The sequence below is a fragment of the Penicillium cosmopolitanum genome (assembly GCF_028827165.1).
Source record: "Penicillium cosmopolitanum strain IBT 29677 chromosome Unknown utg000011l:1.0-3548175.0:1.0-3550911.0, whole genome shotgun sequence".
Classification (NCBI taxonomy): domain Eukaryota; kingdom Fungi; phylum Ascomycota; class Eurotiomycetes; order Eurotiales; family Aspergillaceae; genus Penicillium; species Penicillium cosmopolitanum.
Genome location: NW_026622681.1, coordinates 3,267,971 through 3,292,121, shown reverse-complemented (window position 1 = coordinate 3,292,121; position 24,151 = coordinate 3,267,971). Strand labels below are relative to the sequence as shown.

At 49.7% G+C, this 24,151-nt stretch overlaps 5 protein-coding genes across 5 annotated transcripts; 2 read left to right on the top strand and 3 right to left on the bottom strand.

Annotated features, from left to right (window-relative positions):
- Positions 1–6,569: 6,569 nt before the first annotated feature.
- N7509_012717 (Vegetative incompatibility protein HET-E-1) lies at positions 6,570–10,475 on the bottom strand (the record flags this gene model as incomplete). Its single annotated transcript, XM_056637354.1, has 6 exons — positions 6,570–7,853; positions 7,910–8,683; positions 8,731–8,921; positions 8,971–10,260; positions 10,327–10,349; positions 10,411–10,475. The coding sequence occupies 6 exons, from the start codon at positions 10,473–10,475 to the stop codon at positions 6,570–6,572; spliced, it is 3,627 nt and encodes a 1,208-aa protein (XP_056483384.1).
- A 698-nt stretch (positions 10,476–11,173) lies between these two features.
- On the top strand, positions 11,174–11,935 carry N7509_012716 (uncharacterized protein; the record flags this gene model as incomplete). The annotated part of the gene is made up of 1 exon (XM_056637353.1): positions 11,174–11,935. One exon carries the CDS (start codon positions 11,174–11,176, stop codon positions 11,933–11,935), a length of 762 nt encoding a protein of 253 aa, XP_056483383.1.
- Positions 11,936–12,690: 755 nt separating this feature from the next.
- N7509_012715 (WD40 repeat domain-containing protein) lies at positions 12,691–14,745 on the bottom strand (the record flags this gene model as incomplete). Its single annotated transcript, XM_056637352.1, has 1 exon — positions 12,691–14,745. One exon carries the CDS (start codon positions 14,743–14,745, stop codon positions 12,691–12,693), a length of 2,055 nt encoding a protein of 684 aa, XP_056483382.1.
- A 221-nt stretch (positions 14,746–14,966) lies between these two features.
- N7509_012714 (Vegetative incompatibility protein HET-E-1) lies at positions 14,967–16,310 on the bottom strand (the record flags this gene model as incomplete). The annotated part of the gene is made up of 1 exon (XM_056637351.1): positions 14,967–16,310. The coding sequence occupies one exon, from the start codon at positions 16,308–16,310 to the stop codon at positions 14,967–14,969; it is 1,344 nt and encodes a 447-aa protein (XP_056483381.1).
- Positions 16,311–22,136: 5,826 nt separating this feature from the next.
- Positions 22,137–23,780, top strand: N7509_012713 (uncharacterized protein; the record flags this gene model as incomplete). The annotated part of the gene is made up of 2 exons (XM_056637350.1): positions 22,137–23,142; positions 23,275–23,780. 2 exons carry the CDS (start codon positions 22,137–22,139, stop codon positions 23,778–23,780), a joined length of 1,512 nt encoding a protein of 503 aa, XP_056483380.1.
- Between the last annotated feature and the right edge of the window lie 371 nt (positions 23,781–24,151).

Below are 24,151 nucleotides of genomic sequence, written 5' to 3'. Positions count from 1 at the left end.
GGAAGGGTCTTCTCACCAATTGATTCTATCTGCCATACCAAATGCACCCGACGGACATGAAGTGTACAGGTATTATGACCACGTATCATCTTCTTCAGATACGGAATTGTTGCGGCGATCCCGAAACCACTCGCAACCAGTAGCACAGTTTCATACCCGTCAACAATCTCACTGGTACCGTGTGGTCCCGTGAACATGGCCAGGAATGGTACAGGACAGCCAGGAGCGCTAGCGGCAAGACTGAGCAGGTCTGATGTCATGCCACTGCGTGGCTGCACAAACAACTCAATCGTGTCATGTCTTCCGCGCGACCACGATGTGACTATGAAAGGGTGCGTTTGAAGCCACGACCAAAATCCAACTGACGGCATCCACAGGTTGATATACTGGCCCGCATCGATCTTGATAGATCGGGGCAGAACGATACGAATGTGGGCCGCTTTTCTGAGCTTAGGATGTGTAAGAGATCCTTCTGGAGTGAAAGATACAAAGGCCCGAGGAGCGCCGTGGCCCGAAAATAGCCCGTTCGTGTAACAGAAGTTGAGAATCTCCAGCAGAGTAGTCAGGGCCAGAATTACCAGCGGCACGTAAAGGTACAATCTTGGCAAGCGACTCTGATCTGGGAGATGTTGCCACGTGCCATACACAAAGAGAGCTGTCAGGGCTTGGTGGCTTCGGAGAAATACTTCATAACACCGTCGGCGAAGCCAGGGGAGAGAAAGGAGGGCAAGAGCGGCTAAAGAGATTGATCCCTATCAGCGTTAGCCCTGAATTCATGACAGCGAGAAGGAAACTTACAATTAGGGTAGATATGTTACGTAATGGCCCAAGAGGAAAACTGAATCCCCGGCTCTGGCATTCTGCAACCACGTGAAAACACAGCAGAGCGACAGACATCCAACCTGTTACCTGATGAATCTTGCAGCAAGTACGCCAGGTAATACCCAGAAGGTCAGCAAGGTAACCGAGGTGAGTGGCCGAGAGGGGAAAAATAAGGTTGATAAGAGCCAGCTCTCCAGCTCGGCGGCCAGCTTGGGCGACGGAGTGTGTATGGAAGAAAACTAGAGTGATATTGACCAGAGTGTAGGCAGAGTATATGAAAACATTCATCCGGGACCAGGGGCCCCAAATACGATGCCTGTGGATGAGAGCAGGAAGTGTGAGGTGCCGAGAGATCAGAACAGAGCAGGACTCGATCCAGCCAATCATAGTGGTTCGGGTCTGGATTAAGAAGAGAGCTAAAAAGCAACCTCCAACGGCGATCGCATAAATGGATGACACATTCATCCTCAGCGGGGTCTTCAATCACGATGGACCTGGAAGATCGGCAGATGAGGGGAGAGTGGACGTTTTTAAATGAAAGCCATTAGCCACGGCATCGTCATGTCCCTATCAGCGATACCTTGCAGCAAAATGAAAGCATCAGGAACATGAAGCAGAACACTTCAGAGAGCCTCGACTACGTGTTTCAGTGTCACAATTTTCCAGCTACTGCAGACATCAAAATGAATGAGCTGCCGTTGAGAGTGCTAGGAAGAGAGTGCGTCAGATAATGAAGGCTATTCAAAACTCACAAATATATTCCTTCGAACTCTGAATCAACCAATCAGGATCTTCAAGAGCCGATAATGAAATGGAAATGCCATAGAAATGAGGATTTTCTTTCCTTCTGTTCGATATATTGTAAGCCTCTTGGCTATTCTCAGCGATTCTGAGCGCACGACTGTATCTCCCACAATGACAAGTACATGCATAGCTAGCATTGAAGGGTGCTGCATGGAAACATTCACTTAAATACGGAGGCCCATAACAAGCAGTATAAATAGAGCGGTGAATTGGAAGGGTGAGTGCAGTAAGTTCAACGGACGTTCGAAGAGAGTCCGCATTGTGTGTGCTCAAGCGGAGGCTGGGGCTCGGCTTGGCATTCTTGAACGTGCGAGTTGAGTGGCGGAATCCACACCCCTTGCTTCATAACCGTATTTAATACCTCTCACTGGCTAGGTTGACACTTGAACATGTGTTGCATGTCTATAGGCCGAATAAGTGCAGTCTGCTTCTGCATTTCTAGTCTCGGCATATACAAAAGTGTAGTTTTCACCCAGTCTAACTTCGTAAGAGGGCCACTCATTGCTCAATACTGATGGGGACAATATCATGATAGCACATAAATAGAAAGTTATATTTTCCCTGCTTCTTCCACATCATTCATCTTGAAAATACGTCTTTTTGATTCTTCACAGCTCTAGGAACGGGCTCGTGACTCGAGGAAGCGCGACTTAGATCCTGGGAATAGGATCGGAGGCATGCCGAATCACGGCATTGCTCCTCAGCCAGGGTATAAGTATTCAACGTGCAGTAATATCTACTACCATAATATCCCATCGGACTCTCGATTGGCATACACCCGCAAAGTTAGCCTGCGAAATGACCCCCGACAGATATGTGTCATCCACGGCCCTCGCCGCTGATTGCTGTTCCAGGTGCTACCGTAAGTCTACTATGCACAATAGAAATATTCCTACTAATTCTGAATAGCTTTTCTTGAAAATCCAAGACCACACTAAGCAAAAACACGCTTCTATCTTTTATATTGTATTGCGAAACCGAGGAGCAGGTCTGCGCAATTATTCATGGACCTTGTATCATGAGTACAATAAGGCAATGGGAGAGCTGGAGCAGTACAAGATGCACCAGTGATCTGGGCACGGATATTAAGAGACTATTCATTGCGTCGTGAATAATGCTCTATTTGATGGCCATGAGGCACTGGCAAGACGAATTCCAGTTCTTCTCTCGACTCAATCTTCTTCCAGAATCAATATAAGTTTTTGATATACTACAAGCATAGCCCCATTCTCGTCCTCAGAGGAGTCAAGTATCCATGCGCGTTTTGCACCCTTCGTAGTGGCCCCGTTCTCTTTGAGGTATAATCTGGTGGCTTGGAGACCCTTGGATTGAGCACTACCAGTATAGATCAACCATTCAAGCGGCGAGCAGTACTGTATATTCCATCCAGAGAATTAGCCTTGGCACTATTCTTTAGCGGAATTCTAGTTGCCGTCGCTGACTAATCTTTCCAAAGACCGAGTCCAATGGCTGCATTCTGATGTATCGGCTTTATGGAACGAATGGGCCACGAGAATACGGGACCATATCGCTGGGAGGGTCAATCCAAACATTCAATGCCAACTGTACGATCTAGGTTCGCGACACAGCCTATGGCTTCCTCTGACCTACCACTCGATTGGGGCTTTCGGCGGTAAGACGTCAAGGTATACGAGATTCAGTATGTATACGTTCCACTTACTTATAAAAATCTCAAAAATAGATCACCCTCAAGAAACACACCCTTTGTTTGCAAAACCTACTCAAGTATATTCCTAGACAAGGAATGCTAAAAAAAAATTTTGGCTTGAAAGACCTAGCTTTTTATCAATACATTTCAAATTTGCGATTACTAGGCTATCGTATGCCATGCTTGGATTACCTCCATGAGCCAGCACGTGCAGCAAGGCTCTGCAGAAGCGAAACTATCTCGATGCTCCCCCTTTTTCTAGCTTGGTCCAGGGGAGATACACCATCATTATCTGGAATCTCAGGCTCCAGATCCGTCAGTTGCGCCAGTTGAAGGACCAGTCTTTTGTTGCCAGTGTTTGCTGCGTGCCACAGTACCGAGCGGCCCTTCTGGTCTCGCTCATTTATAAGAGACTTCATACTTGAGAGTAAAAGATCTATGATCTCGTCTCTCTTGGGGCTCAGGCCGTCGTATGACATGGTGGCTAGGAGAAGTGCACTATTCCCCATGGAGTCCAGATGGTTGACGTCAATGTGCTCATGAATTAAGAGAATTTTTATTGCAACGGGGTCGTCGTATATGACAGCCAGATGGAGTGCGGTGTACCCTCGGTCATTTTGAATGTTGATATTGAGTTGCGGGTCTTTCAGAAGCATCCTCAAGATCTCATGTTGTTGATATTCGAGGACTATCAGGAGTGGAGGCTGAGATTTTGGACTTCGACCATTGATATTTGTATCATATCGACGAAGTAGCTTTCGGACGGTTGGTAGTTCTCCTTGCATGAGAGCAAAGGACAGGGCGGCTTGTGCCCATTGTTTGGGGTAAGAGACATCTAGAGGCTTGCCGCATGGCAATAGACCAACAAGACAAGAGGGTTTTGGAAGCGCTGATCTCATCAGACGGATTAGCTGCCTTTGGTCTTACTTATGCTTGAATAAGTCGAGGTGACTCACGAACGAAATGTGGGGGGCGCGCCATGTTTTAGAAAAGGATGAGATTATCGCGCTAATTTTTCGCTAGATGATTTGTATCTCAATAAAGGAGATCTCTTTGCTGTATCATGCGACAATTGATTAAGCACAAAGACATTCAAGGCGATATTTATAGTGAGATTTTATTCCGAGCATCTTTGACCTTGAGAATATTTGATCTGCATTCACATATTTTCATGTATGAGCTCCCATAGTTGGTCTGCTCCGATTTTCAGCTTTACTTGAAGCTCATCCAATTATAATATGGATCGCTGTAGTTCCCAGAAGAGATCGATTCCGCGGAGCAAGCAATTGGCTCCCAGGAATGAAGCTGTCATGGCCTAATGTATTCGCAGATGCGGATGGTGTTTTGCAAAGCATCAATTCCCAAAAGTAGGAAACCACAAGCTGATCATAGACTCAAGACTTAGCGCGAGACAACAGAAAGATATTTAGCTTCTTCTTGTTGAGAGTAGCAGAGATGAGCTATGTGGGACCGTGCCCTGCACAAATCGTGTATACTGAATGCCAGTCCTCGACACATTTTTAGCAGAGTTCCCAGGAACTTGGTGTGAATAGTTCATTGCGCGAGCTCAAACCCGGTGGCAAGGCAGATATTCTTAACGCAAAGAATGACGACTCTCCTCCTCCTTGGATACACTAAGGCTCCCCTGGCTTTGAACTAAGCGTCGCCGTATTTAACGATCTTTATTTCGCAATCGGGACCCTCTTCTCACCGTGACACGTTGTTTCAATGTCTTTTGTCATGACTTCCGAAATATATTTCCAAGCACTGCTAATTACAATGCTTCTATTTGCTTTGATAGCCAGGCTGCTCCTCTTATGGGTCTTCGGAGATGATTGGCCATTTCATAAGACGGACTTGGCCCTATACGTCTTATCCTTTCTCCTGTCCGCTGTATTGACAGGGCTTTTCTGGAGCGAGAAGAAATCGATATGGATTCAAATTCTCCTTGGAATTCTTTCAACAATTCCTTCTATGCAAAATGTTCGTTATAGCTTGAGAAAGCCAGTTCTACGCTAATTCTGGCCTAGTTTCTCCGCATCGACCTCCAGCAGCTCAATAATCCATTCATAAATCGATCGACACGTGTCGTATTCAGAATCTATGCTTTGACATCAACGGTCTTGAAGATAGTATTCACATTTATTGGAATATTCATGCTGGGTGATATTCATTTCACCACTCCCTTCCTGCTTTTCCTGGATCATCTCAGTGAAATGGCTTGGTGCCTGTGGTTAGTAAAATGCGCCACGCAGGGCCGAAAGAAGCTACATTTTATCTTGACCCATTTATCAAACATGGGTGCTATATTGCTAGGAGTCGCTATCTTTGGCGCGATTTCAAGAAAATGGGACATTGCACTTGAGGTGATTTTGCATCATCTAAGCTTACATTATGGGAGAGCTGACATAGATTAGATCCAGCTCATCATATGTACTATGCGGGCGATATACAGCCAGGCTATTACGTAAAGTGTAATGAATGGCTTTATGTTCATTGGCTGAACCAGATTAGGTCATTCCGAAGGATCAGAAAATACATATTGCCAATGAAAAGGGGTCTTAAGTGGAGAAGGGGGTGAAATGGCTGTAAATTTCGGTTGTGACTTTTTCATGTAACCCCCATCCCGGTGATATGAAATGCCCTATGTGCTGAAACACCCGCGAGGTACCTACAAAGTCCAGCATGTTTATCCCCTAACAACTAGCCAATTGTTATTTGTGAATAGGGAATGCCTCAATTAGATGACTATTAGTATCACTGCTCTTGAAAAACAAAGAAAATACTATGTCACAATGCTGGAGTACAAGACGTCATGTACTACCAGAAAGTCTGCCGTCGACTACTGGGACGCCAAGATCACCCACCAAGACGTCAAATATAAATATGAAGGGCAATTATGCGTGATTGAACCTTTTTGATTGCGGTCATCATCTTTTCAGGCCATTAAAATGATGTAAGTTACGACAATGTTGAATTGAGCCAAATTCTTGGCAGCGGAGAGGTACAAAACCCGCAAACTTATGAAGTCGAATGCACGGGAAAATAACAATGTTGTAAAGTCGTGTATGAAATATACTACTGCCGCTTAATATAGAAGTCACCCCACAGCCCGTCTGTAATTATTACGGAAGATTACCTCGCCAGGCTCCGGCCGTCGATCAGGTGACGACCACGGCCGTCCGCGAGAAATAATTATGCGTGGCAAGACAAGACTTTGGTGAGGTTGTCTATCACTTGCGATCTTGGCTGTTGGCTAATGGCTGTAAAGCGCTTAGTTGGAACCTTTAGGCGCGAATCTGAAGATCAGGACACGCCCAGACTGGCAGCCAAGCACCACGGTTAACCCAGACCGTCCTACAGCAGAACAGGCTGGGCGATATGTGGGAGGCAGCCAGAGCCATTTCTGTGAACGCCGTGTGATCCAGAACCCATCGGAACTGATACCGTAACCTTGATAAGCGGGTTTTTGCAGCGGTTGGCTTTTGCTAGGTGATTGGAGTTCTAGAGCGGCAACTTCAGTCGGAGTCGAAGTGGTTGGGGTGAGTGAGTCGCGAAGGGCGACAATTCCAAGGTCGGTGTGAAGAGACGAATTGGTGGTGCCAAAGGAAAGAATATTAACGCCAGAGCCAACGTTGAGGGTTTGCAAGCAGGTGCCTGTGTGTGCATCCCAGATCTTGATCGTCTTGTCCCTAGACCCGGACGCGACGCGGCTACTGTCGTGCGAGAACACCGCTGAGTTGACATCCCTATCATGGCCCTGCAGCGTCTGCAGACAAGCGCCGGTGTGCGCATCCCAGATCTTGATTGTCTTGTCCAAAGACCCGGACGCGACGTGGCTGCTGTCGGAGGAGAACACCACGGAGGTGACATAGCCATCATGGCCCTCCAGGGTCTGCAGACAGGCGCCGGTGTGCGCATCCCAGATCTTGATTGTCTTGTCATTAGACCCGGACGCGACGCGGCTGCTGTCGTGCGAGAACACCACTGAGTTGACATCCCGATCATGGCCCTGCAGCGTCTGCAGACAAGCGCCGGTGTGCGCATCCCAGATCTTGATCGTCCTGTCCCAAGAGCCGGACGCGACGCAGCTGCTGTCGTGCGAGAACACCACTAATCTGACATCCCTATCATGGCCCTCCAGCGTCTGCAGACAGGCACCGGTGTGCGCATCCCAGATCTTGATCGTCTCGTCCCAAGACCCGGACGCGACGCGGCTACTGTCATGGGAGAACACCACTGATCTGATCCAGTCGCCATGGCCCTCCAGCGTCTGCAGACAGGCGCCGGTGTGCGCATCCCAGATCTTGATCGTCTTGTCCCCCGACCCGGACGCGACGCGGCTGCTGTTGGGGGAGAACACCACTGAGTTGACTGGCAGACCATGGCCCTCCAGCGTCTGCAGACAGGCACCGCTGTGCGCATCCCAGATCTTGATTGTCTTGTCATTAGACCCGGACGCGACGCGGCTGCTGTCGTGGGAGAACACCACTGAGTTGACTGTTCCATAATGGCCCTCCAGGGTCTGCAGACAAGCGCCGGTGTGCGCATCCCAGATCTTAATTGTCTTGTCCAAAGACCCGGACGCGACGTGGCTGCTGTCGGGGAGAACACCACTGAGTTGACTGGCAGACCATGGCCCTCCAGCGTCTTCAGGCAAGCGCCGGTGTGCGCATCCCAGATCTTGATCGTCTTGTCCAAAGACCCGGACGCGACGCGGCTGCTGTCGTGCGAGAACACTACTGAATTAACATAGAGGTCATGGCCCTCCAGCGTCTTCAGGCAAGCGCCGGTGTGCGCATCCCAGATCTTGATTGTCTTGTCATTAGACCCGGACGCGACGCGGCTACTGTCATGGGAGAACACCACTGATCTGACCCAGTCGCCATGGCCCTCCAGCGTCTGCAGACAAGCGCCGGTGTGCGCATCCCAGATCTTGATCGTCTTGTCCCCCGACCCGGACGCGACGCGGCTGCTGTCGGGGGAGAACACCACTGAGTCGACTGGCAGACCGTGGCCCTCTAGCGTCTGCAGACAGGCCCCGGTGTGCGCATCCCAGATCTTGATCGTCTTGTCGTCCGACCCGGACGCGACGCGGCTGCTGTCGTGCGAGAACGCCACTGAATTAACATAGAAGTCATGGCCCTCCAGCGTCTGCAGACAGGCCCCGGTATGCGCATCCCAGTCATTTCCCAGCCACGGCATCATCATGATATCTTTAGGCCGCTCGTGCCAGAACAATTCCTTGATCATACTCCGCGATGGACTGAACACAAGCCCACATCCGTACACCTGAAGGGGGTGGTTCTCGATCGCGCCTCGGTGGTATAGAATGAACCGATATGCATCTTGAGCGAGGCTGCTCAGTTTGGCTGCTGCCGATCGTTCCTATAGCGGTATTAGAGCAGTTCCAATCCCTGAAAATGAACACATACCGACAGGAGATCCCTCAGTCCCTGTATCGACATGATTCCATCTGAGATGCTTCGCAGGAGACTTAGTGCCTCAAACCAGTAGAGACACTGCGTTCGAAGAAACGTGTCGACGGTGCCACTATCCTGGACATCTTCGTATGATCCGCTGTCTCGTAGATGGTCGACCCAGTAGACACATGAGTACCGTGTGACTGCGAGCGGATCGGAGTCGGGGGGGCTGCGCCTGTTTAATATGAGTACCGAGGGCGTGCAGACTGTACATATCCCGCCGTAACGTCTTCCTCATGATTTGGAGGGACTGCGTGAATATTCGGCGATGAGCAACCGTAGGGCCACTCGAGAAGATGCTCTGCCCGCCCTTTCCCATCAGATAGTCCTTGGCAGACTGATGCACAAAGTAGATGCTTTCGTCGCGGACTGTAAGAAACGATCCGCTCCTCTTGATTATCGTCACCAGACTTTTTACCTTTCCGGCGATCTCGCCTGGGAGTCCCGACACCACCCCCAGCTCTAGTAGCTGGAGCGGCCGATAGGCCAGGGTAGCAGTTGAGAGGACTAGTTGACAGAACTCTCGGGTTCGAGGTGCTTCTTGTTCGATCTGGTGTATCATTCGCGCATACATATCATCCAAACCTGTCGGTACGTTATCCACCACCTGCTTCACATCCCAGCTATCAACGCCCTGGAGCTCCTGAACGACGAGCGCCACCCAGAGAAACGTTCCTTCGGCTTTCATCTGGAGGGTCTGCTGTACATATTCCCGCAAAGTATCATCATCCTCCAGGGACTCAAATTCCGCTATCCGGTTCGAAATGTAAGCTCCGATAGCCAGAGACACAGCTTCGGCGTTTTCCTGTAATTCCAGGCTCAATATAGATTGCGAGTCGTCCAGTCGAATATGCTTCATAACATGGTTCCGGCTGGATATGATCCATTTGACGTGCGGTAATTCCCTTGTCTCTAGTAGAATCAGCTGTAAGAGTTTATCTCGGTCCTGCACGCATTCGTCGAGAGCATCGACCACGATGTAGATCATATCCAAACTGGAATCATGTAAGATATCTGAGAAGATGTTGCACAGTACAGCCCATGCCTCTGCATCCCCAAATAGCGGCTCTCCAGTGTCCTTGAACCTTTTCCGTGCACAGGAGAGCAATGGCGGGTACATGTCCACGAGCATATAGATCAACCCGCGCAGGACAGCATGAGCGTTACTCAGCTTGGGGTCGGTGGCTTGGCAGAAAAAGAACGATAGGGAAGTCTTAGCTTTGGGATCTTCTAGCATCGTAGTAGATCGAAGCTCGTCGATAATACCACAGAGTAGCATGGTCTTGCCTTTGCCAGGGTCTCCCTTAACCCAAAGGACCTGACTGTCGTTACTGTCGCGCCAACACTGGAACTGAGGATGGCGGAAAATCCATTCATAGGAATCTTTGAGTGTCGCCCCCCTTGTCTGGTGGATGTTTGTCTTGGTATCGCGCGGATCTGTCACTGCGAAATATTCGAGGCAGCGATCCCTGCTTTGTCTGTCTGGGTCTTGTGAGTTATCCTGTTAGACTGGGAACCGCCAGGTGGAAAACTTGAGTTTAGACATACGTTCGACGTACATATGGAAGGTGCTAGGATGGCACTATGTCAGTACTGTTCGTCAAAGTCATACAATCGTCCTTATTGGCTTACGGATTTGTCGCGGTCCCTTGGAATTGGACATTCCCCCCATTGTTATCCCACTGTTGACTCTTCATTGGAGACGACTAGTTAGGCGATACTAGCTAGTTCTCCTTTGTAGTGTGCCACCCCCAGCAGAGAAATTCGGTAGTTGACAGAATTAGAATCGTCATTAGAAAACCGATTAGACGACTGATTCTTCCTGCCTTGTACTTGATTAAAAAGGAGGGTCGTCAAGCTAAAAGTCACTACAGATGGCGGGGCTGACTCAGGCAGTCTTGCATGGTACGGGCATTGGATCTGTCACTGGCTCCGAAATTGTAGCTGCTCCGGCGGTAAACCATGCAGACATCAGGACATTGCCTGCACGATGCCCACCAATCACTGCGCCCAACTCTACCTTCGGGCAACCAGGTGGGGGACAGCGCTCATGCAGCGTGACAGATGGCACTGCGCTGCATCGTATTGCCACGTTGCGTCCCCACAGTTGCAGATCGTTCTCTTCCATAGGGCAGCTTCTCGACGTGAGATTGACCTTTTTCTGACGGGGATAGCACGGACCGCGTTTCAGCCGCAAGCTTCGGCTCTCTGGCGCCCTCGGCGCCTACAACAATCTAGTATTTATAGATGGCAAGTACTCCCGATAGGTTCTTGGAGACAAGTAAGGCTATATTGCCCCAAGCATTATACGCAAGAATCCACCTTGAGCTCACCCAAGCCTATCATCATCAACCACTCTATACACTCCGACAGAGACACGCGCACCCCTACCAAGATGACGGGTGCGGAAGTAATTGGTGCGGCATCTGGGCTAGCCGGTCTTTTTACCACGGCCATTACCTGGTTTGACTATATCTACGTTGCCAGAAAGGCGGCCCCGCGACTACAGTCCCTGATCGTGAAGCTTGGCAGTGCGCAACTGAGACTAACGCGCTGGGGCCAGGCTGTCGGACTCACAGGCTCAGATATCGAAGAGGAGGAATCGCTGAAAAGCTCGGGCTCCTTCCAGCTCGATGAGGAGCAGGAGAATCAGGCGATTCGGACATTTCAGATCTTAGCGACTCTCTTCGAAGAATCCAGGAAGATCTGTCACCGCGAACGCAAGGGAAAGTCCGAGGATGACCCTGAAGTGAAAGCGAACGAAATAAAGCCGTTCGGCCAGGATGGCTTTAAGTGGAGCGCTATGCACCGCTACCTTCACGAAACAATGCAAAAAATTGTCCACGAGCGCAGAAACAAGATGTCAGTTCCTCGACTCTTCAAGTTCGCTATTTACGACGAGAAGCATCTCGAGAAGCTGGTCAAGGACATCAATGACCATATTGACGCACTGTACCAAATTTACGCTCCGTCTGCGACCGATGAGGAAGAGGCGGGCGGGGAGGAAATGGATAAGCTTCTCAAAGTCATGAAGGAACTGCGCTCTGCATCGGAGCGGGATCCAGTGATGAACACGGCTGTCAAGAATCTATTGGAGCAAAGTGTAAGTGGAGGTCGATATTATTCTCCTATCTTCAATCTATTATCGTGTTGTTAATACAAGCAGAATGAAAACATGACCTTCAACACCACGGAGTCTACTGTCCAGAAAATTGGGCAGGATCAGCAAGGCCACTATGAAATGACGATCGGATCTGATGCAAGCAAAAGAAGGTAAACCCCCGTCCCGGTGACATGAAATGCCCCACGTGGTGAAACATCCGCGAGGTACCTGACAAGCCCAGCATATTCATCCTCTAACAACCAGGCACTCGTTATTTCTGGATAGAGGATACCTCAATTAGATGATTCTTAGTATCACTGCTTTTGCAAAAGAAAGTAAATACCATGTCCCAATGCTGAAGTACAAGACGTAATGTATTACCAGGAAATCTGCCCTGGACGACGAGGACGCCAAGACCACCCACCATGTCATCAAAGATGAGTGTGAAGAATAATTCTGCATGAGTGTAATTTTACGATCGCAGCCATTTATCTTTAAAGCCATGAAAATAATGTGAGTTACGACAATCTTGAGGTGAGCGAAACTCTTGGCAGCGGAGAGGTACAAAATCTGCTAATTCATGAAGTTGAATTCACGGGAAAATAACGACGGTGTAAATTTGTGTATGAAATATACTACGGCAGCTTAATATGGAAACGGCCCCACAGGAGGTATGTAATTATTACGGATGATTACCTCGCTAGGCTCGGGCCGTCCACCAGACCCCCTGTGCGTGGCAAGACGAGACTTGGGTGAGGTGGTCGGTCACTTGCGGTCTTGGCTGGTCATTGACCATGGCCGTAAATCGTTCAGTCGGCATCCCCAGGGGCGAATTTGAAGATCAAGACACGTCCAGACGGGCAGCCAAGCACCACCGCTATTCCAGACTTTCCTATAGCCGAACAGGTCGGGCGATAGGTGGGAGGCAGCCAGAGCCAGTTCTGTGAACGCCGCGTGATCCAGAATCCATCGGGACTGATACCGTAACCGTGATATTTAGGGGATTGCGGCAGTTGACTTGCGCTAGGTGATTGGCGTTCTGACGCGGACACTTTAGTCGGAGTCGTAGGGTCAGGTGTTGCTGAGCCGCGAAGGGCAACGATTCCAACATTAGTGTGAAGAGAGGAGTTGGTGGTGTCAAAGGAAAGAAAGTCCCCAACGGAGCCGACGTTTAGGGTTTCCAAGCAGGCCCCGGTGTGCGCATCCCAGATCTTGATCGTATTGTCATCTGACCCGGACGCAACGCGGCTGCTGTCGTGAGAGAACGCCACTGAGTTGACATTGTCATTATGGCCCTCCAGGGTTTCCAGACAGGCCCCGGTGTGCGCATCCCAGATCTTAATCGCATCATCATGAGACCCAGACGCGACCCGGCTGCCGTCGTGGGAGAAAACCACTGAGTTGATGAAACTGTCATGGCCCTCCAGCGTCTGCAGGCAGGCCCCGGTGTACGCATCCCAGATCTTGATCGTCTGGTCGAAAGACCCGGACGCCACGCGGCTTCTGTCGGTGGAGAACGCCATGGATATGGCCCAGTCGCTATGGCCCTCCAGCGTATGCAGGCAGGCCCCGGTGTACGCATCCCAGATCTTGATCGTCTTGTCGAAAGACCCGGATGCGACGCGGCTGCTGTCGTGGGAGAACACCACGGATTTGACAAAGTGATCATGGCCCTCCAGCGTCTGCAAGCAGGCCCCGGTGTGCGCATCCCAGATCTTGATCGTCTTGTCGTCCGACCCGGACGCGACACGGCTGCTATCGGAGGAGAATACCACTGAGGTGACCTCGCTATCATGGCCCTCCAGCGTCTGCAGGCAGGCCCCGGTGTGCGCATCCCAGATCTTGATCGTCTTGTCGTCCGACCGGGACGCGACCCGGCTCCTGTCGGGGGAGAACACCACTGATCTAACACAGTCGCCATGGCCCTCCAGCGTCTGCAGAGAGGCCCCAGTGTGCGCATCCCATATCTTGATCGCATCATCATAAGACCCCGACGCGACCCGGCTGCCGTCGTGGGAGAACACCACTGAGTTGATGACACTGTCATGGCCCTTCAGCGTCTGCAGGCAGGCCCCGGTGTGTGCATCCCAGATCTTGATCGTCTTGTCATCTGACCCGGACGCGACGCGACTGTTGTCGTGGGAGAACACCACTGAGTTGACAATGTCATTATGGCCCTCCAGGGTTTCCAGACAGGCCCCGGTGTGCGCATCCCAGATCTTGATCGTCCTGTCGTCCGACCCGGACGCGACGCGACTGTTGTCGTGGGAGAACACCACTGAGTTGACATCGTCATTATGGCCCTCCAGCGTCTGCAGGCAGGCCCCAGTGTGCGCATCCCAGATCTTGATCGTCCTGTCGTCCGACCCGGACGCGGCGCGACTGCTAGCGGGGGAGAACACCACTGAGTTGACCCTACTATCATGGCCCTCCAGCGTCTGCAGGCAGGCCCCGGTGTGCGCATCCCAGATCTTGATCGTCCTGTCGTCCACCCGCGACCCGGACGCGACGCGGCTTCTGTCAGGAGAGAACACCACTGAGTTGACCCAGTCGTCATGGCCCTCCAGCGTCTGCAGGCAGGCACCGGTGTGCGCATCCCAGATCTTGATCGTCTTGTCCCAAGATCCGGACGTGACCCGGCTGCTGTCGGGGGAGAACACCACTGAGATGACAGGATAATTATGGCCCTCCAGCGTCTGCAGGCAGGCCCCGGTGTGCGCATCCCAGATCTTGATCGTCTTGTCATCTGACCCGGACGCGACGCGACTGTTGTCGTGGGAGAACACCACTGAGTTGACATCGCCATTATGGCCCTCCAACGTCTGCAGGCAGGCCCCAGTGTGCGCATCCCAGTCATTTCCCATTATCGGTATCATCGTAATATTTCTGGGCCGCTCGTGCCAGAACAACTCCTTAATCAAACTCCGCGATGGACTAAATACAAGCCCACACCCGTACGCCTGAAGGGGATTATTCTCGATCGCCCTTCGGTGGTACAGAATGAATCGATACGTATCTTGAACGAGGACGATCAGTTTGGCTGCTATTGGTCGTTCCTATCCCGGTGTTAGAGCAGTTTTAATCCTCAAAAATAAATACATACCGACACGAGATCCTTCAGTCTCCGTATCGACATAATTCCATCCGATATACTTCGCAGGAGGCTCAGTGCTTCAAGCCAGTAGAGACACTGCGTTCGAAGAAAGGTGTCGACGGTGCCACTATCATTAAGATCTTCGTATGATCCGCTTTCTTGTAGATGGTCGACCCAGTAGACACATGAGTACCGCGCGGGTGCGAGCGGACCGGAGTCGGGGGGCTGCGCCTGTCTAATATGAGTACCGAGAGCTCCTAGGCTGTACACATCCCGCCGTAACGTCTTCCTCATGACTTCGAGGGACTGCGTGAACATTCGGCGATGGGCAACCGCAGGGCTAGACGAAAAGATACTCTGTCCGCCCTTTCCGATCAGAAAGTCCTTGGCAGATTGATGCACAAAGTAGATTCTTTCGTCGCGGACCGTGAGGAACGAGCCGCTCCTCTTAATTATCGTCACAAGATTTTTCGCCTTTCCGACGATCTCGTCTGGGAGTCCCGAAACCACCCCTAACTCCAGTAGCTGAAGCGGCCGATAAGCCAGGGTGGCAGCTGAGAGGAGAAGCTGACAGAACTTTCGGGTTCGGGGCGCTTCTTGTTCGATCTGGTCTATCATTCGCGCATACATATCATCCAACCTTGTCGGTACATCATCCACCACCTGTTTCACATCCCAGCTATCAACACCCTGGAGTTCCTGGACCACGAGCGCCACCCAGAGAAACGTTCCTTCGGCTTTCTTCTCGAGGGTCTGCTGAACATATTTTAGCAAAGTATCATCATCCTCCAGAGACTCAAGTTCTGCTATCCTGTTGGAGATGTAAGCTCTGATAGCCAGAGACACGGATTCTGCGTTTTCCTGTAATTCCAGGCTCAGTATTGACTGCGAGTCGTCAAGCCTTTTGCGCTGATCAACGTGGTTCCGGCTGGATATGATGCATTTGACGTGCGGTAATCCCCTTATCTCTAGTAAAATAAGCTGTAGGAGTTTATCTCGGTCCTCCACGCATTCGTCCAGGGCATCAACCACAATATACATCATATCCAGGCAAGGATCACGTAGGATATCCATTAACATATTGCATAGTGCAGCCCACGCATCCCCGTCGTCAAATAGTGGCTCTCCAGTGTCCCTGAATCTCTCCTGCACGTGTGAGAGAAATAGTGGCTGCTGCTTCACGAGCATATAAATCAAACCACGCAGGACAGCATGAGCGTTACTCAGCTTGGAATCGGTGGCTTGGCAGAAAAAGAACGATAGGTGGGTCTTGGCTTGGGGATCTTCCAGCTTCGTACTAGATCGAAGCTCGTCGATGATGCCACAGAGTAGCATCGTCTTGCCTTTACCGGGGTCGCCTTTGATCCAAAGGATCTGGCTATTGTTGCTGTCGCGCCAATGCTGGAACTGGGGATGGTGGAGGATCCAGTCATAGGACCCCTTGAGTGCTGGCCCCCTTGTCTGGTGGATGTTCGTCTTGACGTCGCGCGGATCCGTCACTGCGAAGTATTCGAGGCAGCGGTCCCTGCTTTGTCTGTCTTGGTCTTGCGAGCTTTCATGTTAGACTGAGACCCGCCAGGTGGAAGCATGATGGTCAAACTTACCCCCGATATTTTGAATGAAGGTGCTTCAATAGCGCTATGTCAGTCACATTCGCCGAAGCTTTACAATTATCAATCTTGACGTACGAATTAGTCGCAGTCCCCTGGAACTGGACATTTCCCCTCTTACTATCCCACTGTTGATTCCCCATCGAGATGACAAGTCAACAGACACCGAATAGGTCCGCTCTGAAGTGAGTTGAGCGTATCTAGCAGTCGCATGGTAGTGCGCCACTACCAGCAGAGAAATTCGGTAGGTGACAGGATTTGAGCCGTCGTTACAAGATCAATCAGAAATGTTTCCGCCTTGCACAGGATGAAAAGGCTAACTTAGGTCATCAAGCCGAAAACCCCTGTGGGTAGCAGGGCTGACAGCGGACACCATCGCTCTTGCATGCTGTTGGAGCAGGTATTGCAATCTGGTCCCGAGTTGCAGCTGCTCCCGCGGCAAGCCCTGCAGATGTCGGGCTGGCGTCTGCATGTTGCCTGCCAATCACTGCTGCCCGCTCCTTCCCTGGGGCAATCGCGTGGGACAGCGCTCGTGCAGTGTGATGAATTGCACTTCGCTGCATTGTATTTCCACATCGCGTCCCCCATAGCTGCAGATCGCTTCCTGTGGGGCGGTCTTTCGACGTGAGGCTGATCCATTTTATGGCGGAGAGAGCACGGGCCGCTTTCCAGCTGCGGCTGAAGTCCCTTTCGCTCTTGCGCTTCCAGACATCTTAACTATCACAGATAGCACGAGAGACACGGAGCTTACTTGGATCCCACCCCAAGATGAATCTCCGGTTTCACGTTACTCTCTCAGGCAATCTGTGCGGCGAAACTTCCCTATTGAATACTCATAGGCTGCCACAGGTATTCAAAGATTATATGAACGTAATTGGTGATCCAAGCTGATACTCATTTGAGCTAATGTCCTTTTTAAATATCACATGATCTGCCACTCCGGCTCAAGAATCTGATAGGGCAGCCTCGAATACCTCGTTACCTATTGTCCTGTATCTTCCCCTGCGCCATGTTTAGAATCATTGAATAAAAGGGACAAATTTCCTATATGCCGAGTCCTTAGCAAGTCCACCGTTATGCTGGAAGGTTATGCTCCTGCTTCCAGTATACTTTCGGTTATACCTCAAGTCTTCATCGCAAACCCTGGCCTTTTTGATCTTAATTTATATGTACGAATCACAGCGCGCTCCGAGAGGTGAAAGCGCCACTCGAGTCTTAGGTATTTAGGAGCACTGAACAACCTGGTGTGTATGTTAGATGTGAGCGTCGCGGCTTCGGACACAAACAATGCCTTCTTTATGAATTTCAGTCATTATGCTATTATCAATAAGTTACTATAAGACACGTAACTAGCGTAAGTAAGTCAGTGGTTCGGCATCAACACCGGCGCTATAAGCCCGACTAACCATCTATAGCCTATCCATAGGCTAGCCTTTTCAAGCTTAGTTCCATTCCAGAAACCGAATCACGTGATCTTCCATTGAGGGCGAAACGAAAAACTTTCTGTTCCTCGGGGGATCGCGTAGACCCTGAACTCCACGTGACCATTGACTCACACCAAGACAGAATGCGGGGTTCTACCAAAGTCAACCGTTTAACTTGAACCTGGTGAGAACTGCCAAACGGTAGAAGATTGCACGCTCTATAGTGTAATTCAAATGTGGTTGAAGATCAAAATTGAGCTCTTTTTCACAACAAAACCGCCCTATCAACTTTGCTCAGCATTATTTACTTCTGCTCAGCCCTTCGTGTTCAAATGTTTTTGGTGTTCAACGGTCAAAGAACTCGCTGTGTGACTAAGTTAATTTACTCTGGCGTTAACCGGGCTGTCATTGAAAGGCTAAAGTATTGGATTTAAAATTCATAGTTTTATTTTTATGATAATTGAACAGTACATGTACGAACAGATGCACATACGTAAAAATTATGTTCAAATCGAATGGTTCAACTCCTTTCTGGCAGCTCAACGGTCTTTCTGAGCTAATCAGTGAAATTCACATTGCCAAAGCCCCGCAAGATCAAGCATGACTGTTACACCTGCAGCAATAATTTGATGCTGGCAAAAACACCAACAGTCATCACGTCTACGGGCCGACATTGCAGCATATTTTCGACCGCGTTGGCTTTACGGCGAAGCTTCGCATAGACATTCAATGGTGTTTGGTATCCTCAAAATTGTGGTGGAATCGTTGCGTCTAGCTGGTGGAATTTGATTTCAAAGAACCTCAAATTCAAATGCAATTAATTAAGCATATGTAATACAGTAATATTCGATATCAGATTTACCTCCACACTCTTCGACATTAACTCCCAAACTCTAATTTGAAACACGCTAACCCAGATAGGGTAAAGCCGTCGATCCCCGGGTCCCTAGAATAGAACCTGTATTTTACATGACGCGGGTGGAACCTTGTCCTTCGTAAATTACAGGAAACTGCCATACATCGATACCACTCTACCCTCTTCTCCCCCCACGGTACAGGATTCTTCATCTGGAAATGACTGTTGAGTGACATCTTACACTAGGCTTTCAATATGGCCCCGAGATTTCCCTCCTCCAAGCTGCATCTCATCCGAGACATGATAGAGAGCCAGTCACTAACCACTACTCAAATGGCAGAAGAGGCTGAGTGCAGCAAGGTCACAATCATAAATATTCGCAGAAACTTGCGGCAGTTCGGCAGCGTCCAATGCACCCCCAACTCGCATAGGTCAGAAACCAACCGTAACACCACAAATGATCGACGCGCTCTGCGACAATTTGTCGGAAAAATCGGGCCGGTACCTCGATGAGATGGCTGTCTTCCTCTGGGATGAGTTTTGTACGATGATCACAACCTCTAGCATCAGGAGAGCCCCGGTGGCACAAAGGTTGGTCTAAAAAGACGGCCCGACAGCATGCAAAAGGGGCGTAATGCAGATTTGCGAGAACTTTATCTCCATAATTTGTCGGATTTTCAGTCGTATCATCTAGTTTATGTGGATGAATCGGGATGTGATAAGAGGGCTGAGTTTAGACGGACAGGCTGCTCACCACTTGGAGTGGCTCCTTTGCAGGTATCACAGTTCCATCGCGATCGGTGATATCAGATTCTACCTGTATATACGCAGGACGGGATCGTCCTCTCGCGTGTATTTCGCGGTGCAACCGACGGCGCTGTCTTCGAAGACTTTTTAGCTCAGCTTCTTCAGCACTATGGACGCTGGCCCGAGCCTAAATTTGTTGTGGTTATGGATAATGCATCATTCTATCATTCAGAGCGGGTTTCGCAGATGTGCGCGGACGCGGGGGTGAAACTTGTTTATCTGCCGCCCTACTCGCCGAACTTAAATCCCATCGAGGAGTTTTTTGCTGAATTGAAAAGCTTTATCAAAAGTAACTGGAGTTACTACGAAGTGGATCCCGATCATGGTTTTGATGTTTTTCTTACATGGTGTATTGACATGGTCGGTGCAAAGCCAGAGAGTGCTAGAGGTCACTTTCGACACTCAGGCTTGAAGGTAGAAGTTTGCGAAACTTTTAATCCAATTTGTGGTGGCATAGCTGAGAGCTACTTATTGCCCTATTGGGCACCTATTGTCCAGACCGTTAATAGACAATGATCAACCAGTACCTCCTCCATGGCCACCACTATTGCCGTCACTACCTCCTCCACTAGGTTCAGCGCAAACGTTCAGAATATCAATCAGAAACTGGTCAGGTTAGCATCAATTCATCGACACGATGTTCGCGTCTCACATTTTCAGTGTTGCAGCAAAGGGTTTGACCCTTGCAAGAGCTACCCACTATAGACCGGTCAGCGTAACCTGGAGTAAAAATGCGTTTGATAGGAACGTGAGAAGGCAGCGTACAGCTTGCACATCCAACTCCGATGTCAACGGTTTTGCCTAGAATTTTTACAGGTACCAGAATCTGGCAGCATTTTGGCGTCTGTTTGCTACTAGAGCATGTTATGGAATTTTGTCTCTCGGTGAGCGGGGGATGCAATGACGCTGCTGGCTGCGGTAGCAATTATGAAGTGAGAGAGAAGCATTTTGTCCGACTTGTGGTAAAAATATACGATGGTTGATCCTCATATAATATATCCTCCCTGACCAGCAGAGAATGATTCTCTTATATCTGGGAAAATTAGAATGGCCCAGTCTGGGTCTTTGAGTAAGGTTCGCTATACTATTGGAGCACTGTTCATGGCGCTGGTTCTTAGCTAGTGAACCAGCGATCTACTCTTCAGCCTTGTGACATTGGATGAGTAATCACAGACTAGTACAATCTAAGTAAGAGAGGTACTTTTGTCATCCAATGGTCTTTGTAAAAATCATACGGCCTCTTGTTTATTGGTCTGGTCCTGCCCCGGCTCCGCTGGAAATATCCTAAAGCGGAAGAGCTTCATGATGTCATCAGTTGTACGTCTCTGCTCATATCTAACCACACAGTTATTATAAGAAAATGAATCAGCTCAACCCAGGTTCAATATTATCCTGGATTACAGCATGACCAGTCTAGACCAGACTATCTCAAGCATCCTGGAATATTTAGTGGGCGAAATGCCACGAAGGCTACCTCAGAAGATGTAAAATATAACTGCAGCAATTACTCATCATATTCACCACCATCCATCTACATATTAAGATGAGATTGGAAATTATTGTTCTTGCAACTACAGTCGCTGCCCTCGCGTCCTCGCTCACCCAGCGAGATAGCTCCATTACGTGTTCCAGTGGCAACCAGACGCCAAAATGCTGTCACATCCTGGTTCCAGTCAAGGTATTAGGGGAAACCGTTGACATCGGAGTGGGATGTGTGGACCGTACGAAATATCCGTAGATTATTCTCTCACGATCTTTGATTTAAGCGACGCTGACCGGTTCTACAGTGGGCAGTTCGTGCAAGGGTCAAACACTATGCTGCAATACCGAGAATGTGAGACTTAAACATGACGTCGATGAGGTGAAGCTGACCTTAATAGTTTTTAATTGATATTCTCAACGTTTGCACTGAACCTAGTGGAGGAAGCAGTGGTGGTACAGGTGGTGGCCATGGTCAAGGTGGTTGATTGTGCACTGACACACCTTTTGCCCAACAGGGAGCAATTAAAGATGCTGGCGGAATAATTATAATTAATTGTGCTAGGGTTGCTTTGTTTTCGCAAGAGCTCCTAAAAATGAAATGGGCCAAATTGTAGACCTCGAGAACAAAATTGAGGGACGTAAGGATATAAGGGTCTCTTAGCATTGAAAGATTCGATCAATTTCTAAAGGCAAATTACGGTATTATAACGAAGGCCAATTTTTGTTACCAGGGAATACAATACAGTCTGACAGGGGTTCCTGCGGAAAATGCTAAAATTAGACTGGCGTGTTTCAAGCGAGGCCTCGGGAATGAAAGTCTAAGAGTTTAGAGGTAAATCTGATTTCGAATATTACTGTATATTTGGAACTCACAGCGCGCTATTCACGAACAGTATTCTACAGTTTTCATACTCATTCACCCTTCGCGGCTTTTCTTTCAAGTAGGATATGCTAGTCAGAAAATGGACTAAAAAGGACCGCAATGTCTCCAGCCCATCAACGTCTGATGCGCACATCCTACACATCTCGGTCGAGATCGACCGGGATCCCCGCGGCCACCCTGTGGCGGCGGGCCAATGACAAGCCTTCTATCGCCGACAAAGCCGCCAATCAGCAATATCTCACCCCGCAAGAGGAGCAAGCCCTCGTTGAATATGCATTGCGGCTGGCAGACAACGGGTACCCTCTTCCAGTTAAGTTTTTAAGACCGCTCGCCCTGATCATCGTGCGCCAGAGGTCTTCGATTTTCCAGATTACAGACCCCAGCCTTAAGGTCCGGCCTCCGGGAAAGAATTGGCCGCAGGGCTTCTATCGACGACATCCACAGTTAAAAGCGCGACGGCTGCGAGCGATCGATTGGAAACGAGATGACCAGCAGATTGAAGACAAAATCCAACACTGGTTTGCCATCATCGGCCGAGAGCTGGCCGATCCGACCATTCTCCCGGAGAATGTGTATAATATGGACGAGACAGGAGTTCTACTCAGCGTTCTCAACTCCCTCAAGGTGCTCGTTAGCAAGGACGATTTGAGAAAACACCGAGGGACCACGATGAAAAGGACGCTAGTCACGGCGATCGAATGCATCTCTGCCGATGGTCGATTCCTGCATACTCTCATTATCTGGCCGGCTGTTACGCACCGCAGTTCGTGGACCACTCATGCCACCCCCGGGTGGCATTATGCCTGCTCTAAAACAGGCTATACCAACATGGAAATCAGTCTGTACTGGACGGAACATGTGTTCGATCCGCAGACTCGAGACCGAGCGGGCGGTCGGCCACGACTCTTGATCTGCGACGGTTTCGGCACCCATGAGTCTCTGGAGGTCATGAAATTCTGCTTTGCTAACCGCATTCTCCTATGTCGTCTCCCTTCTCATACATCTCATAAACTGCAGCCGTGCGATGTGGGTGTCTTCAGTCCTCTGAAAACGGCGTACGGGGCACAGGTTGAGCAGGCCTGTCGGACTGGGGCGAGTAATATCGGTAAGCCACACTTCACCTATCTTTATGATCGCGCCCGAAAAGAAGCATTCACACCTCGCAATATACGATAGGCCTGGTCGAGAAGTGGCCTCTTTCCTTTCGATCCGTCTCGCGTCCTCCGGGATTTCCCAGTGTCCCGGCCTGAGGTACAGACCGCAGTCCCTGTGGACCATGCGACTGTACCCTCTAATCTCTGTCGCACTCCAAACACCTCTGATCATTTTTCCTTGCTTTGGAGGGAGGTCGATCAGGACGTCCAGAGTCTGGACAGTGTGTGCAAACGCCGTCTTCAGACATTGAGCCGCGCGGCCGAAAAGGTCTTCGCGGAGCGCGCTTTGTTGCTAGAGGAGAACCGGGTCCTCTTTGAGCAGAACAATGAAAAGACTTCTCGACAATCCAGTGGCCAAACAGTCATAGGACACGCAAAAGTAATGAGCTATGATGATATTGTTGTGGCGCAAATGAAACGTGACATGGCCGTGGCGAAACAAAGGTCTACCCAGAAAAAGACGTCAAAAGCCAAGGATAAACAGCTCTCGAAATCGGAGGAAAAGCGTAAGGCTGAGCAGGAGATTCAAGCATGGGATATGAATGACTATTGTTCGGTCTTAGATTTACAGACTGATTTGACAGTTTAGAACAATCTTTAGTTATTCTGCATCTCCATCAGGTGACCGCGCAATAGTGCCTCGGTACTTTGAACAGCCGGAGACTTGAATCTATATATCTCTTCCTCCTCTCGCCACACTATTTCCTAATAATGCCTCAAATGTAAGTATACTAGCTATAGATACATAGGACTTTCGTGATTTCCTGCAGGTTGTTCCACAAAAGTCACGTCGACATTAGGCTGTCTGTAAAGATATCTTGCCTGAGGCCGGTTGGCCAGCGTGGCGTTCCCGCCTTCCCTTGAACCTGGGCTGTTATGTTATGTAGTGATTGGCTACCAAACCGCTGACTAATTTAAGTAATGAAGCTTTCTGTATGGTCATGATTTTGACTCGAGAAA